The sequence below is a fragment of the Phasianus colchicus genome, chromosome 2, assembly GCF_987193195.1.
Source record: "Phasianus colchicus chromosome 2, bPhaCol1.hap1.1, whole genome shotgun sequence".
In the NCBI taxonomy this organism is placed as follows: domain Eukaryota; kingdom Metazoa; phylum Chordata; class Aves; order Galliformes; family Phasianidae; genus Phasianus; species Phasianus colchicus.
This window is the reverse complement of record NC_143437.1, coordinates 34,932,006-34,945,958: the sequence shown is the minus strand read 5'-3', so window position 1 is coordinate 34,945,958 and position 13,953 is coordinate 34,932,006. Positions and strand designations below refer to the sequence as shown.

The 13,953-nt window shown below is 41.2% G+C and overlaps 2 protein-coding genes across 10 annotated transcripts in view; one reads left to right on the top strand and one right to left on the bottom strand.

Moving 5' to 3' along the window:
• Window positions 1-3,082, top strand: part of SDCCAG8 (SHH signaling and ciliogenesis regulator SDCCAG8) — a 101,996-nt gene extending 98,914 nt beyond the window's left edge. For 3 of the 7 annotated variants that reach the window (XM_090135355.1, XM_090135354.1, XM_031592685.2), the window contains one exon: window positions 1,581-1,916. The gene's annotated coding sequence lies outside the window, so the exon portion shown is untranslated. Of the gene's footprint in view, window positions 1-1,580; window positions 1,917-1,947; window positions 2,319-2,995 lie in introns of those variants that run through there. The other 4 variants (XM_090135352.1, XM_090135353.1, XM_031592702.2 and 1 more) reach the window with 4 other exon arrangements.
• Window positions 3,083-3,435: 353 nt separating this feature from the next.
• AKT3 (AKT serine/threonine kinase 3) overlaps window positions 3,436-13,953 on the bottom strand; it is a 147,716-nt gene continuing 137,198 nt past the window's right edge. For 2 of the 3 annotated variants that reach the window (XM_031592720.2, XM_090135356.1), the window contains exons 13-14: window positions 10,181-10,283; window positions 3,811-8,089 (exon numbers count right to left, since the gene is read on the bottom strand). In XM_031592720.2, the coding sequence (XP_031448580.1) occupies window positions 8,004-8,089; window positions 10,181-10,283 (189 nt within the window). In that variant the 3' untranslated portion in view covers window positions 3,811-8,003. Of the gene's footprint in view, window positions 3,503-3,810; window positions 8,090-10,180; window positions 10,284-13,953 lie in introns of those variants that run through there. The other variant, XR_016464172.1, reaches the window with a different exon arrangement.

Genomic DNA, 13,953 nt, shown 5'->3' with positions numbered 1-13,953 from the left:
CCCCTCACTTCATACAGGTACTTTCAGAGTTGCAGCTGTTCTGAGCTGAGATGTCCTTTGTCTTCTTATGTCTGCTGTGGGGCCCCAGCAACAAGCACACAGTTTGGATGGGTTCCCAAGTCCTTAGTTTGCCCTCTTTTTCAACTTCAATACTGAAGCTGCCCTTTGCACAGCCATAAGATGAGTAGCACTTCCATCTTTGATGTCAGAATTGATTTGGGCTGATCCTTGCAAGGTCCTCACCTCTTTCAGGAGTCTAGTTGGGGGGGAGGAGGGCCTTATTTTTTAGTCTTAATGTACAAAAATGTGCTTCTGCCAGGTTTTTGTAAAGCCAGTGATATTCTGCAGACAAGGTGTGATTTTTGGGGCAGTGATGAGTCAGTTAAAGTATGAAAGGAAGAGAGGGAGACAGCTAGCACAGTGTCTGATGCTTGGCTGCCCTGATAGGAATGCTTCCAGCGCTGCATCGTGTGAGTGTGGCCAGTTTTGTGAGGCTACAGCTGTAAGCAGGATCCACACCTCCTGCAAGGTGCCTGGCCAGGAGCACAGCAGTGCAGAGTGGGTGTAGTTTGTCATCTTTTTTCTGTACTCTGGTGCTGGCCTTAAGCAGAGGGGTTAGTGCAGCACAGAGCAGGCTTCCTCTGAGCAGCCACCGGTATTGAGTTTCACCTCTGTGTCTTTCCCTGGATTTCGCTCATGTTGCAGTGTGCTGATCATCACCACCGCAGGTAATGTGGTGCATGGATTCTTGGAAAAAAAGTACCATGTTATTGTTTTTAATTAATTCTTTAATGAACTGCAGCATTATAAATCCTTTTTAAACTCTTCCTTCATTACCTTACCAAGTTTTTGTTGGTTTTTTTTTTTAAAGAAAAACCCTTAAGTCCTCTAACATAAAACCAGCCGACGTGGAAAGTTTATTTTTATTTCTGAGGTCATTTACATCTCTTAGAATTCAAATTTCAGAACTGCAGTCACTTACTTCTGAGTACCCACCCCAGCTCCAGCAGAGCTTTATCTCTCTGTCTTAATGAAGTGCTGAAGTGCTACTGAGGAAGCACAAACAATAGCTATGCAAGAACTTCAAAACTGTAAATTAGCCTTCCCACCAGAGGTTTTCTAACAGCATGCAGGCAGCTTCCTGTTTTGATACAGCTGCCCACCCCATATACAGTCTGTACAATTCACAGTAAACACTCTCTGGCACAACCCTGCCTCCTCCTTCCTGGAATGGAGAAGGGGCAGGATCCAAGACGTGCCCCAAAACAGCAGCTCAGTCATTTACTGCTAAACACAAGTGATGGCTAAAGCTCAGGGAGACCTTGTTTTTCAGAAATCAAACAGCTCCTGTGCTTGTTACCTGGAAGAGTTCTGATCTTAGAAAGAGGCAGGACAGCAGGCCCACAGGAAGCCAGGCTTTGGAACAGTGCTTGTTTACATAGCATTGCCACATTCTTAACCATTTATGCATTTCTCTTCTAAGAACTCACCCCCAGGCTGAAGTGACACAAACCAGAAGTGCAAGCAGCTCCATACACACTACTTATGCTCCGCTCCCATCTCTTTCTTCTGTCTTTCAGTTCTCCTCTGTACACGCCTGAAACCTGGGCTTCTCTGAAGCTCACAGAGAACCATTTGCAGAGAAGCAGACATGCTGCCTACTCTCACCTGCTTTGCATTTGTTTTTAACTGTAGTGCCATCAACATACTGAAACATTACTCCCCTACTGAACTTTCTAGGAAGACATCTCAGACTTGCCTAAGACACCGCAATCCAATGGCAACAGCTGTGATGGAGCACGCACTGGATTCGTTATTTCTACGATTTTTATAAAATATTTTTATCTATTTTTGTAATACAGATGTCTGTCTTATTTACCAATGGCATTCCCAATAAACTTAGTTTACTAATTCTTTTTCTCCTGGTTGTGTCCTTTTGTGTTCAAGGGAAGGCATGTGTATGTGGAAGAGGAGACTGGTAAGCCCAGCACAGATCACACCAGGCTTGTGTTAAGGACTCACTACTGGCATCTACCTGGGAAACTGAGGTTTACAAAGCATTTGTCTCCTTTACACAAAAATCTGAGTCCTAACAAACAACTACTTATCCAGCAGAAGAGCATGAGAAAGATTGAGTCATTTCCCTGGGCCAGGTTTCCCTTTAGTGGTCAAAGCCTCGGGGACAGAGGGACTGTGCTAGCACAGGCACTGAGGTGCTGGGTTCCTGCCACCAAGGAAGCTGTTTAGGACCCCCCTGCTGGCAGACACTCCGCTGTCTCAGGGATGGGCAGCAGCTGAACTCAAATGCAAATTACTGAACTTAAAACATTTGGCAATATATTTGGAGGACTTTTTTTTTTCTGCTTGCCTTCATGTTTGTATTTTTAAAACGACTTTCCAAATGCCAGGCTCTTTCAAAAAGAATTTATCTGAATCTTTTGCTGAACTACTGCATGATAAACTATAGAAGAAAAAAGTTTCTACATTCAGTGTAATTGCTGAATCGCAATGGTGAAGAGAAGAAAAAAGTGCAGAGAACGATTCCCCTGTGATAAAGCTGCCCCAGCCAGCATGAACACTTGAAATGTAACAAAAATAGGAGTAATGGCAGATGCACCGACTGAGTTACCATTTGCTGCGGGACTCAATCTTTCCCTTGTATTTCAGGAATTATTAGTGGTACAGCTTTAACATCAAAGTGGTTTTCTTCCCATTTCAATTTCCTGCCATATGAAACTGCCAAGCACATCTGAGCTCCTCCCCAGCCTGCCTCCCTGCCATGACAGTAAATGTGCTTCCACTGCCTCAGGTCTGTCAGGAAGGAACGCCTGACAAAGAAGGTTCCTGTCTAGCACAAGTGTGGGCTCTCCACACTCGAGGACATCTTCTTCTGTAACTGACACTACTTTATAGATAGTTAGGTAAGAATGTGTTTATAAATGTAAGAAACAGCAAACTTTTTTTTTTCCTACGCCATAAATCTATGTTTCAATAGGAGAAGTGTCTCTCGGCTACGAGTGCAAAGGAACTCAGGCACCGAGTCCCAGCACTGAGGCTTCACTGAGACCCCGGAGCACGGCTGCACCTCACCCTTCCTGGACCTGCCTCACTGCCAGCTGGTGCTGGTGGTATTGTGAAGAGGGCAACTGCCAGCCACTGGGGTGCGCATCTACAAGGAGCAACTTCTCTGCAGCAGCTTCTCTGCTTGTAGCAGTGGCTTATTTGCTGGGCACAGACAGGGCCAGGTCTTCCCAGCTCCCATTTCCCCCCACCTCACCAACTATTTAGCCACAAAATGCTTGGTTTTATAAAGTTTACAAAAGCCAGATGAGGTGAGAAAACCCAGGACCTTTCCTGTCTCAGCTGGAGCATCACCTCCTGATGTGCTCTGTGCCCATACCTCCAAGCAGACTGAACAGATGGTCCTGCTGTCCCGGCTGAGGCCCAGTCACTAATCTGCTATTGCATCTGCAACTTTCTCTCTTGTGCTCCACCCTTCCTACTGGGGAAGAAAAAAGAAAGAAAAAGAAGAAAAAAGAGAGAGCTGGCTCACACATTTCCTCACATTCCAGGGAAGGGTTCATGTCTGAGAACTGAGCTGATGCCCAGACTGCTCAGGGACACTCAGCCCTCCTGACCCAAACAGGCCAGCTGGGCTTCAATGAGTCCCACCTCAAGGTGCCCTGCAAATCACACCTCCCCTGTCTCCCTCCCCCAGGACATTACTCTAGCTAAAGGATTTGAGAACATGAATTCCACTAGAGGACAACGCACTTAAATACTGGGTGTTCTGATAGAATGCAGCCCTGTGTAATTACTTGAAAATTATAACCCAAATTTACTTTTAAAATATACATATACCTCAAAGAATTAACATGAACCACCTGCGTGGAAATAGCCTTGGTCCACAGCACAAACACATCTTGCTTAGCCAGAAAAGCCTTTTTTGGTGACAATACTATAACTGAATTTACAAGCTGACACTGCTCACCCGGTATCTGAAATAGGTCACGACAAGGAACAGTTACCACGAGGACTTCACAGCAAATAAACTTGTAACTAAACATGCACAGATCATTATACATACAGTGATAAAAAAATAACGATGTACATTTTCTTGTAAGAAGAAATTAAGTCAATTCTTTGTGCATTTCAGGATCGAAACATCTAACCTATATAAAATTATTCTAAAATATGAAGTAAATATTTAAACCAAAACTCGAGAGATCTTTTGTAATCTGCAAAACCACCTTCTTGCTTCCATTTTTCTGTCTCTGACGCAGAACAAATTCAGAACTTTATCCTCTAAGATATTTAATGTGCAGATATAAAAAAATATGTCCTTTGTGGCAAGCCTGAACATATATATATAATATATTTACAAACCTCCAGAACAAATTAGCATTAAAAAACACAGAAGTAGCAGATTGACATAGTGCTTTATTTAAGCTGTCTGTACGAAGGAAAATAATGTGCATCCCTATCATATATGTGTAAAAATACTAAGGATGTACAGTGTACAAAAACAGTTTCTTGTAGTTATTTCACATCCTTGTGGGTCATATACTTAAGGAAATAAACAGTTTAAGTATGACCAACAGTAATACGGTTTCTTGGGTTCATAGTCGTGTCTGCTTAATATCCTTAACCATATGACTAGATCTTGCATGGATCTAATGAAAGAGCTAGCAAGGTCAAGAAATGTCACAAACTCTAAAGCTACAGGGAGGTAATTCAATTACCAATTTAGAGGTTTTTATTTAAATAAATACTTTACATTTCATGCTTGCCTGTAATGCACTACCAGGAGCAAGATAAGGAAATTCTACTGTAGACAGTACAAACAGTAGCAGCAAAGTGTGTACATTGAGGTGTAATATATAGACCCTGCAGTTAGTAAGGAGAGACCTTACTTTTGTACTCTAGGAGAAGCACATGGCCCCTGCAAGAACAGTCAGCTTTAAGAAGCCGCGAGGATAGATGGAAAAAATGGAAAACAACACTGGAATAAATGTTCTTTAAGCAACAGGAATGTACTGGAAGATGGATTCGTGTGGAAAGCAAAGCTGTGTGCAAAACTGCCGAAACCCAAACAGAAATGACCTATTTCTCCAAGATGGCTGCAGTACAAGAGGGCATAGTGTATGTCATGGAAGTCAGTACAAGCTGGAGTCAGCATCTGAAATGTACTGTGCTCAGAAGGCTCATCAGGTACCCAGCCACCACCATGCGCTGCCCAAGCCCAACTTCAACTGCAAGTGGGAAAAAAGGAGCTTCAAAAGTTTCTCTCAGCACAGCCTGTAATTCTTCTTTCATCCATTTCTAACACTGCTCAGAGAGAATCTCCCAGCCTGGGGCAGCATTAAATGACACTGCTAACTTTATAATATATACTTGATGAATGAGACTTTGGAAGGCAGCAACACAATGCAAGTTGAATGAAGCCTTATTAAGAGGTTTTCAAAGAATTCACAGAGAAATATTTACTGCAAACTGCATTCTAACGAGCTATGCAATGATGAATCAAACCCACCTACGGGGCCCCTTTCTTCTCAGCGTGAGGAAGGGTTGGCCAGAGGCACAACTCCACTCAGCCAAGAACTATAGGTGCCTGTGTCAAAAACCTTATTGCTGTTATAAGCTGAAAACGTTGGAAAAAAGTAACACCACAGGCACGGAACACAGATTTTGAACCACCATAGTTTCAGCCTCTTAAGCCTGAGGCCTTTGCAGAAAATTATAATGCCCATCTACTGCGTCATCAGTTACATCAGTCACTCACTCGCTGTCAGCGCAGACACTTCCACAGACCTGCCATGCATTTACTGCGCTCGCTCCCTACAGAGGGATAATCTCTACACATTTAGTGTTAGAAGGTGACAGCATCAGATCCTATGTAGTTAGCATATACATCGTGATATATTTCTGACTGATTATCCATCCATCACTAAAGATAAAACATGAAACACTAAAAATTGTCTAAACTAGTCTGCGTCTTTAGCTGCCTTGCTGAAATGCCCGTTTGCCCCTTGTCAGTCCCAGCACGTGCACTGCCAGCAGTGGGCTTCACGCCGGGACACTCAACTCCACATCAAGGGGCTAAGGAGGCATCTGGTATGGTCTCCTTTCAGACTCATCCCCTCACTCACACAGCGCAATGTTCTGATATCACAGTCTTTGTGGGAGCTAAAAAGTTACGAACACGGAGATACTTTCAATGATAATCCCATGGAGTTGGGGTTCTCAGATGTCATTAGCAAGGGCGCGTGCACATCGCTGCACTGCGTAACATCCCAGCTCCTAGCACCAACGGGTTTATTATTAAGATTATCATTGCTGAAGAAGAAAGCTAAAGTTTACGCACATGCTCTGTTAGATAAAGATCTTCGGACGTGGAAAGACATCTTCCTAGCGGCAGTGTTTCTCGCAATGTCTTAAATTCAGTCAATCTGGTACCACGGTCACGGGTGACATGCTGGGTTTCACGAGGGCAAACTTTCCTTGACAATGGCTGATCCCAGAAATTTACTATGTGAATTATCAGAATAAAGTGCTTTTCTTGCAATCACGGTGGTCTCATTGTTCAGATGTTTCCCTCGCACAGAATAGAAATTTTCTATTGTGCTCTCAGGCTTTTTACAGTATCTTTATCCTGAATACAGCACAAGATGTAGTGTTCTTATTTATTTAGTTTTAATCCTTTGACACGTGAAGTTGGAATTTCTCGTCTCCACTGCCAAAGAATTAAAAGACAGTATTTCATTCACAAAAAATCTGATTCTAAGCAGTATGTACAATTTCAGAGCCTTGCTAATATCTCCACATTGGACAAAAGTGCGTTATCCCCTTCAGCTTGTACAGTCCTTCCATATATTACAACAAAATTAACTGCTATAAGCCTGTTCTATCTAAGATGTAGCAGCATTTGCAAACATGACACATACAATCCTTATCTCTAAAAATAAATACTACCGCAGCATAAACAAAAAAAAAACAAAAAAAAAAACAAAACAAAACAAAAAAAAAGATATTCAGAGTTAAACACCTGGAGAAAGAGCTAATTCACAAACTCAAAGTAAGGCAAACACCTGTTTACCCTGGTGCACACATTTGGGTGAAAAGCAATACCATTATGCCTGTCTACATTCTTCAGCCATCAGAGGTGATGTATATCATGAAAGAAAAAGAAAAGCATGAGATAGATGTTATCTGGTGCAAATTATAAGACCCCTTAAAGAACTTCAACTGCTGCTTTTATGCCTTCATTTCTTGCATGTATAATGTTCGATTCTCCGTGATTGCACATGAACCTGGAAGTTCTAAGTGGCAGGCTGGGTGAGCCAGCCCTTCTGCTTCTTCTGTAGTATCCAACAGTAATTAAAAAATAATATATATATATATTTATATATATCAACAGTTTAAGTCCTTCTTTCAAACGTTTCCCGAGCAAATTCCAGCCAGATGTTATTGACAGAGACCTGCTTCAAGTAATGATATGCCTAACAAAAACCTTGCATATGTACATCACCACCCCCGTGTTTCCTTGTTCTAAACAGCACAAACAGATGCAAGAAAATATTATAGACTAGTCTTTTTTAGACTAAGTACAATTTTGATTCATCTTCTAGAAGAAGATAAGCTGGACCAACACGTTTTTTTGTTTAGCCTCCACTGTGTGGAAAAACAGATGACTATCTGTGCACAAAGTGTACAACGCTGACGTACGGTCATCTACCTTCAAAGAAACCGTTAGTAATTTCTTGACGTTGCTATTATACTGAGACGGTGGGCAGCAGCAACAGCGGGAGAGCGTAGAGAAATACCGTATTTCATGCAAAACCAAAACGGATTTTAGGTACGTTTGGGAAAGAAATTTGTTCAATTTGGAATGGTCTCTGAAAGTGCCCCTGCTATCTTAAACGGTATCTAGTACTGGTGGTGATGTTCAGGAATCATTTTCAGTGATAAACCTAAGATGACAGTGAAGCAGCAGAACAAAAAAGTTATTCTCGTCCACTTGCAGAGTAGGAAAACTGGGGGAAATGCGGCCGCCTCTCATTGTCCATGCAGTCCATACCATCCTCGTCATCTGTAGTAAGGGAGAAATTCAAAATGTCATTATATTTATAACAACATTTTATTTTTCGTCTGATACGCAGCCCATCTTTCAGATCTCAGTGCTGAAGTTAAGGGCTCATGCTCACTTGGTAGAATTCAGTAAGCCATCACTTATAACAGTGCAGCGGGGCTTTTTTGCTTGCTTTGGTTTATTAAGGTTTTTGTTTTGTTTTGTTTTCACTATGACTATCACCTGCAGACTTCAATCACTACTACTTTGTCTGAGCTAATCAAAACACACCAGTGCATCTATCTTCTGGGAGCAAGGGAAAAAAGAAGACATTGCTGATGGAAGCAGTGAAACAGTTTTCACTGCTTCTTAAGCTGAGTCCAGAAAATGATCATCTTCTTGCAGACACATAGAAGTACTTTTCCATTTTGAAGAGAGTTAAAAGGAAGAACATCAACAAAATTAACAATTCATAAAGGTTCTACATATTTCAATTCTTACATATTATTTTTTAGTAAACTATTTATTTTTGTAGTATTTAGAGGAATCAGAGGAAATCAGGGCTAAGCCAAATTCATTAATAGTTTTATTTACATAATTCCTGTTGTGCGAATGGAACCTAGACCCCAGATGTTGCCTGACTCTGAGAATTTGGATCTACATTCTCATGGATTTTTAAACAGTGCTTATCCTTGAGGACACCTATTGAAATCCTGACTCATGCAACAATGCACTTTTATGCAACCTTTTAGAATTGTGTGTCATATTATAGGTACAGTTTGGTTACTGAATAAACAAGATATGTTGTCAGCATCCATGCACTGCTGCTGGTAATCACCCTTATATTATTATTCTTACAGCCAGGGTGGGCTGTAGCCTGTGCTGCTTCACGCAGCAGCAGCAGTGCCATTACCAGAGGCCAAGGCAGTGCTTCTGGGAGACAGGTAGCTTCTCCGAGCTGGTATTAATTGCCTGCTCCAAATTCAAAAAATTTAAATCTGAAATCTCAGCAGTATCCAAGTATTTTGTGTTGCTTCAGTAGTCACTGAAGAAATACCCATTATCAGTGCACATGTGGAGTTCCAAGAATCATGACTTTATGGCACTCAGTCAACAGCCTCTAAATTAATCCATACTTGAACAAAATTTGTTCAAATTAAAGATATGAACAAATTATTAAGATAGGTGGGAAAAAAACAGTAAATTTTTTCCAGAGCAAGAGGACTTAAAAATCACTTGAATGGCTGCAATCAAACACAACAAATACAAAGCCCAGAAAATCACTCCAGATTTGTGCAATACCACAAACCTATGGCTAAAGCTGGGAATCCTAACCCAAGAAAAAAGGAGCCATCTCTATGACTGGGTAATTAACTTCAATTACAGCAGTTACTGCCTACATTTATTACCCTCCTTTCCCATCCCCCCAGTTAAAAATATAATCTAAGAAAGGAATTGAGCAGCCAGACTTTAATCGCGCTTTAGCACCGGCTTGGCAGTGACTCTGTTAAGCCCCAGCTTGGCTGATTCCTGTGTGCAGCGGGAGATGATCAAACAGTGGTGCAGTTAAATCCACTCCAACACAGAAGGTTTGTGCAAGGCCCAGTGCACCAATTACATCTACATTAACAACTTCTTTAAGAGCTCTGCTAAGTACACAACTTGATAGCAAATTTCATTTTCAAATAATTTTCATGTAATGGATATCTACACAAGGGACACCCACTTGTCTCTGGCAGCTTTTTTGTTTTTTTTTGGTCTGAAGAGTACTTTATGTATATTTGTCTGGGACGTATACAGCCACCCAGCAATCTGAAGCTGGTGTTTTCCATAAAAAGAGAATGACAGAACTGTAAACTAAGTTAAATAAAAATAATATTAAAATGCAAACAAACAAAACACACACAGTGATCTGATGCTTTCAGCTCTGTAATCATTCCTTCTTCAAAGGAACTCTCTTTTTGGGATCTACTTTTACACACTTTCATATGAAGATTTTTGCTATTAACAGTGAGAATACTTTTCCCATTCAAACTGAAGAGCCTTCTCACAAAGTGCTTTGTCATAAACTCGTTGTTTTTAAGTTATGCTCCTGTATAATTTTTGACTTACATTTTTCAGGCGGTGTTATTGTAATAGTCTGAGCTGTAAATTCTTCATCAAAATACCTGGTGTCTGTCTCAGATGTCACTTGAGGTTTAAAAGGAGGTACAAGCTGAAAGAAACCAAGAAACAGAACAAGATTATTATACGTGAAGCTAACCAAATTATCACAGGACAGAAATTACAATTTTTATTTTTTCCCTACATCCTATATCTAACGAGGAGTTTCAAAAGGGTCACTGAGAGACAGACAAGTCTCTAACTCCTGGTAAGAGATACAAGCCATTACAGACAATCTCAACAATACTAGTCCAAAACCTAGCTAACAGCAAGGTTAACTGCAAGTATCACTCTGACATGACTTGCACCAGCCTCGCTCTCCGTATCTTCCATAAGAACAGCCCATAGGTCAGAGATTCTAACATGAATGCACATTCAGTAGCATACTGCACACTATAATGTGCAGTCCAAAACTACACAGCAGTTTAGTATATATGACATTGTAATGTTTTCAAATCCGAGTTTAAAACTGCCACCCAGTTCTTTCTATGTTTTCCTTCTCACATCAGACGCATTACACTGACCACTGATAACATGCAAGTTTTCTTAGCTGGAGAAAGTCACCTTCACCATCTTTGGTACTACAAAACTCACATTAAGACACTGTGTGGTTTGGACACGGTACCAGATTCTGCTTTCCTTCTTTCCAGGAGAGAGCTTCAGCATTAACTTTCACTCAGCAGTTTGACCCTTTTCTCCCTGCAATGGTTTGTCCTTCTGAGTGTGCTCTATCAGCTCTATTTCATTTGATCCAAATCTTCACCTCTTATGTGAAGAGGAAGAGAAAACAATAGCTTACACAGTCTTTAACAAATACTATTTCCAACAAAGTGGTTAATGAAAAACAAAAGGTAGTGCAGGGTAAGATCATAGCATATAGCGGTGTATGGATTTGCAGCTGAGGAAGAAAAAAGTGATGCATTAGCTGATCTGTTCTTCCATAAAGGAGGACGTTTCGTCCTCCAGTGCTACACTGAGGAGCCAGGCTTCTGAATGGCTAATGAATAGACAAGTGCTCATTGACACCACCCCATGAGCCAGATGATGAAAATGCCAGCGATGCCACAAGTCTAATGTCTGTGTAAGTAAAAGAAGAAGAAACTCAGGTCTATAACCAGAGGGGAAGAACCCAGTGCAAATTTGCAACACTGGTGTTCAGCGATCGATTCACTCATCTTACAGAAGCACCTTTCATTTTCTAGACATGAAAAGCAGTAGGAGGCTTCAGAGGCTGCAAACACAAACCGCGCAGCCATGCAGCTTCTCCACAAAAGCTTATGCTGGTATTTATACAGGCGGCACCTTCACATACACTGACACCTATGGGAAAGAGGAAACGGCAGCTGAGATCAAGAGGCACAAACACGGCTCAAGAGAGCTGCAGGGAGGTTCCTTCACTCTTCTCACACGCTCTGCCTCCTTCCCTCACCACATCTCCACCAGCTGGGAGGTCTCCTGAACTTCCTCTCAGCCTGTTCTCCTGGCCTTTAACCAGCACAGCCGTTTCTAAAGGCCTGTTGGCATCCCTCTTCAGAAGCCCTGTCTGCCACCACATGCACACCTTCTCCTTCCTCAAACAGAATCTTTCTCTGACCTTCATATAATTGCAGAATGACTTTGAAGACAAACTCCTTGTTTTAAAGGGAGAGCCTCTACAATAGTTTACCAGTTGCTCCACAATTCTTGTCAAGACACAAGGAACTTCCACACAGTGCTTAGGCATCATCTCCAGAAGAAAATGGGAGAAATACAGTACAAAATCCTTTCCTGTCACATAAAACAGAAGCTGGGAGAACGGTATGAGTGATGTGCATAAGTGCACACAGAAGGGCACTGTACCTCATCAGTACAGCCAGGAGATTAGAGACAGAACCACTCACTTGAGACAGATTTTGTAAGCCATGTCACCAACATGCCGGGCCATGCTACAGAAACTTGGCAATTATCTTTCTGGAGGGATGCCACCTTTGTTCATTAATTGTCAGCTTTTATTTAAAAGCAGAAAGTAAAATCTCCAAAAATCTCAGCTGCAATGAAACTGTTAGAAAGACAAATAAGATGCAACTGCTGCAGAGATAACCACTTACACTGACACAGAGCCTAAATAATGACCTAGAAACTTTTCCATGCAACCCAAAAGGGTGAACAAAATACACAATATTGAGTACAGCCCTGATAACCACAACATGAAGTTACCCCTCCATACCCAGTGGTATTTGGTGCTTCGGTGTCACAAAGAAATGGTATCTAACAGCTCTCACCACTTCTGACCCATGAAATCAGAAAGTCCAAAAAGAGTAATGCGAGCATCACAAGGCACACATGGTAACAGGTGTCCAAAAGGAATAATAGAAGCTTCAGCTAAACCAATCCTTGTCTCCTGCTGCTCAATCCAGGCTACCTGGATGTGACAATTTGCCCTTTTCTAGCAGTTTGTTCCGTTTCAGGCAGACACTTCTACCAGAGAGGAGACTCTGTCTTCAGCAATTGACTCGAAGGACCAAAAAATACACGTTTTGTGTGTTCATTTATTATAAACACACACACAAACACATGTATGTGTACACAGGTACACATGAGTACAAATAAAGAAATGAAAGACTAAATTCAGCACTGAGTTAACTGTCTGTAAGAGGTAATGTTTAAGACAAATCCAATTTCATACCTGTCAATCTGAATCTACCCCAGACATTTCCAAGGCTTAACGTTAGAAATGACAGCAGAAGCAGTATCAAATTCTTAGTATTTTCATTGTCATATATTATGGCATTTCCATTTGGCATCCATCAAGAGTAACATGTGAGGAACACCACTGTTTTCCCACAGTTCAAGACCCAGGAAACTTGCCACCCACCTCCTGGGGGAACACAAGGGGCAGGTAGGCACCTGAATACTTCAATCACATAGAAATGAACAGGCAGCCTCTGTGTTTGAGCTTTTTCATGCCGATGTAACAGCTACACTAGTACTTCTGTACGAGAGGAAATAGACATGTTATTAGCTCAAAGACAACCTGACAGGAATCATTTGTCTTGGATCATATGGGAAGTGACCTGAGCTGCTTTAGAGTGTCTGTTATGTACTCGACCTGTCAAGTGAAAAATGAGATGCTTAAGAATTGTGATCATCCCTCTCCTTTTAATTTAAAAGGAATTTTCCTTCCAATGAACTCAAAATTAACAAAGCCATAAGAATTCCACCCACCAACAGCCTGCAGCTGAAAAGCACTCTGAGATGAAGTGCTAAAGGAGGAAGAGGTGCAGCTGTACACCACCATCACTGAATTGATCCAGCTATTTAAATAAACTATGTAAGTGGATTATAACCTCAAAACTCAAGAACACGAATTCCTTAAGTACAGTATAAATGTAAAGATGTGAGCACTGTTGTCCAGTTCCTCTTTTTATTCACGAGGAATAACTATTTGAATCTTACATGTGTGGTTCAATTTCAGTATGACATTCTGATTTGTCCAATCAAAAAAAAGAGCGCTGCTGCATCCCAATGTGTTTTCCTCTTCTATTCTAACAAATTACAGTGTATGAAATGAATTCTTCTTTCCTCAGAGTTTACACATTTTGAAAACGTATTACAAAAACAACTACAAAATATATTTCAATAATGCCTTACATTACCATCAAATGCTGCGTTTCAACAGTTGCCAGTTAGTTTACTGTTCAGGTCTGATACATGTCAAAACCTGTGTCAAATGTTACAGATCT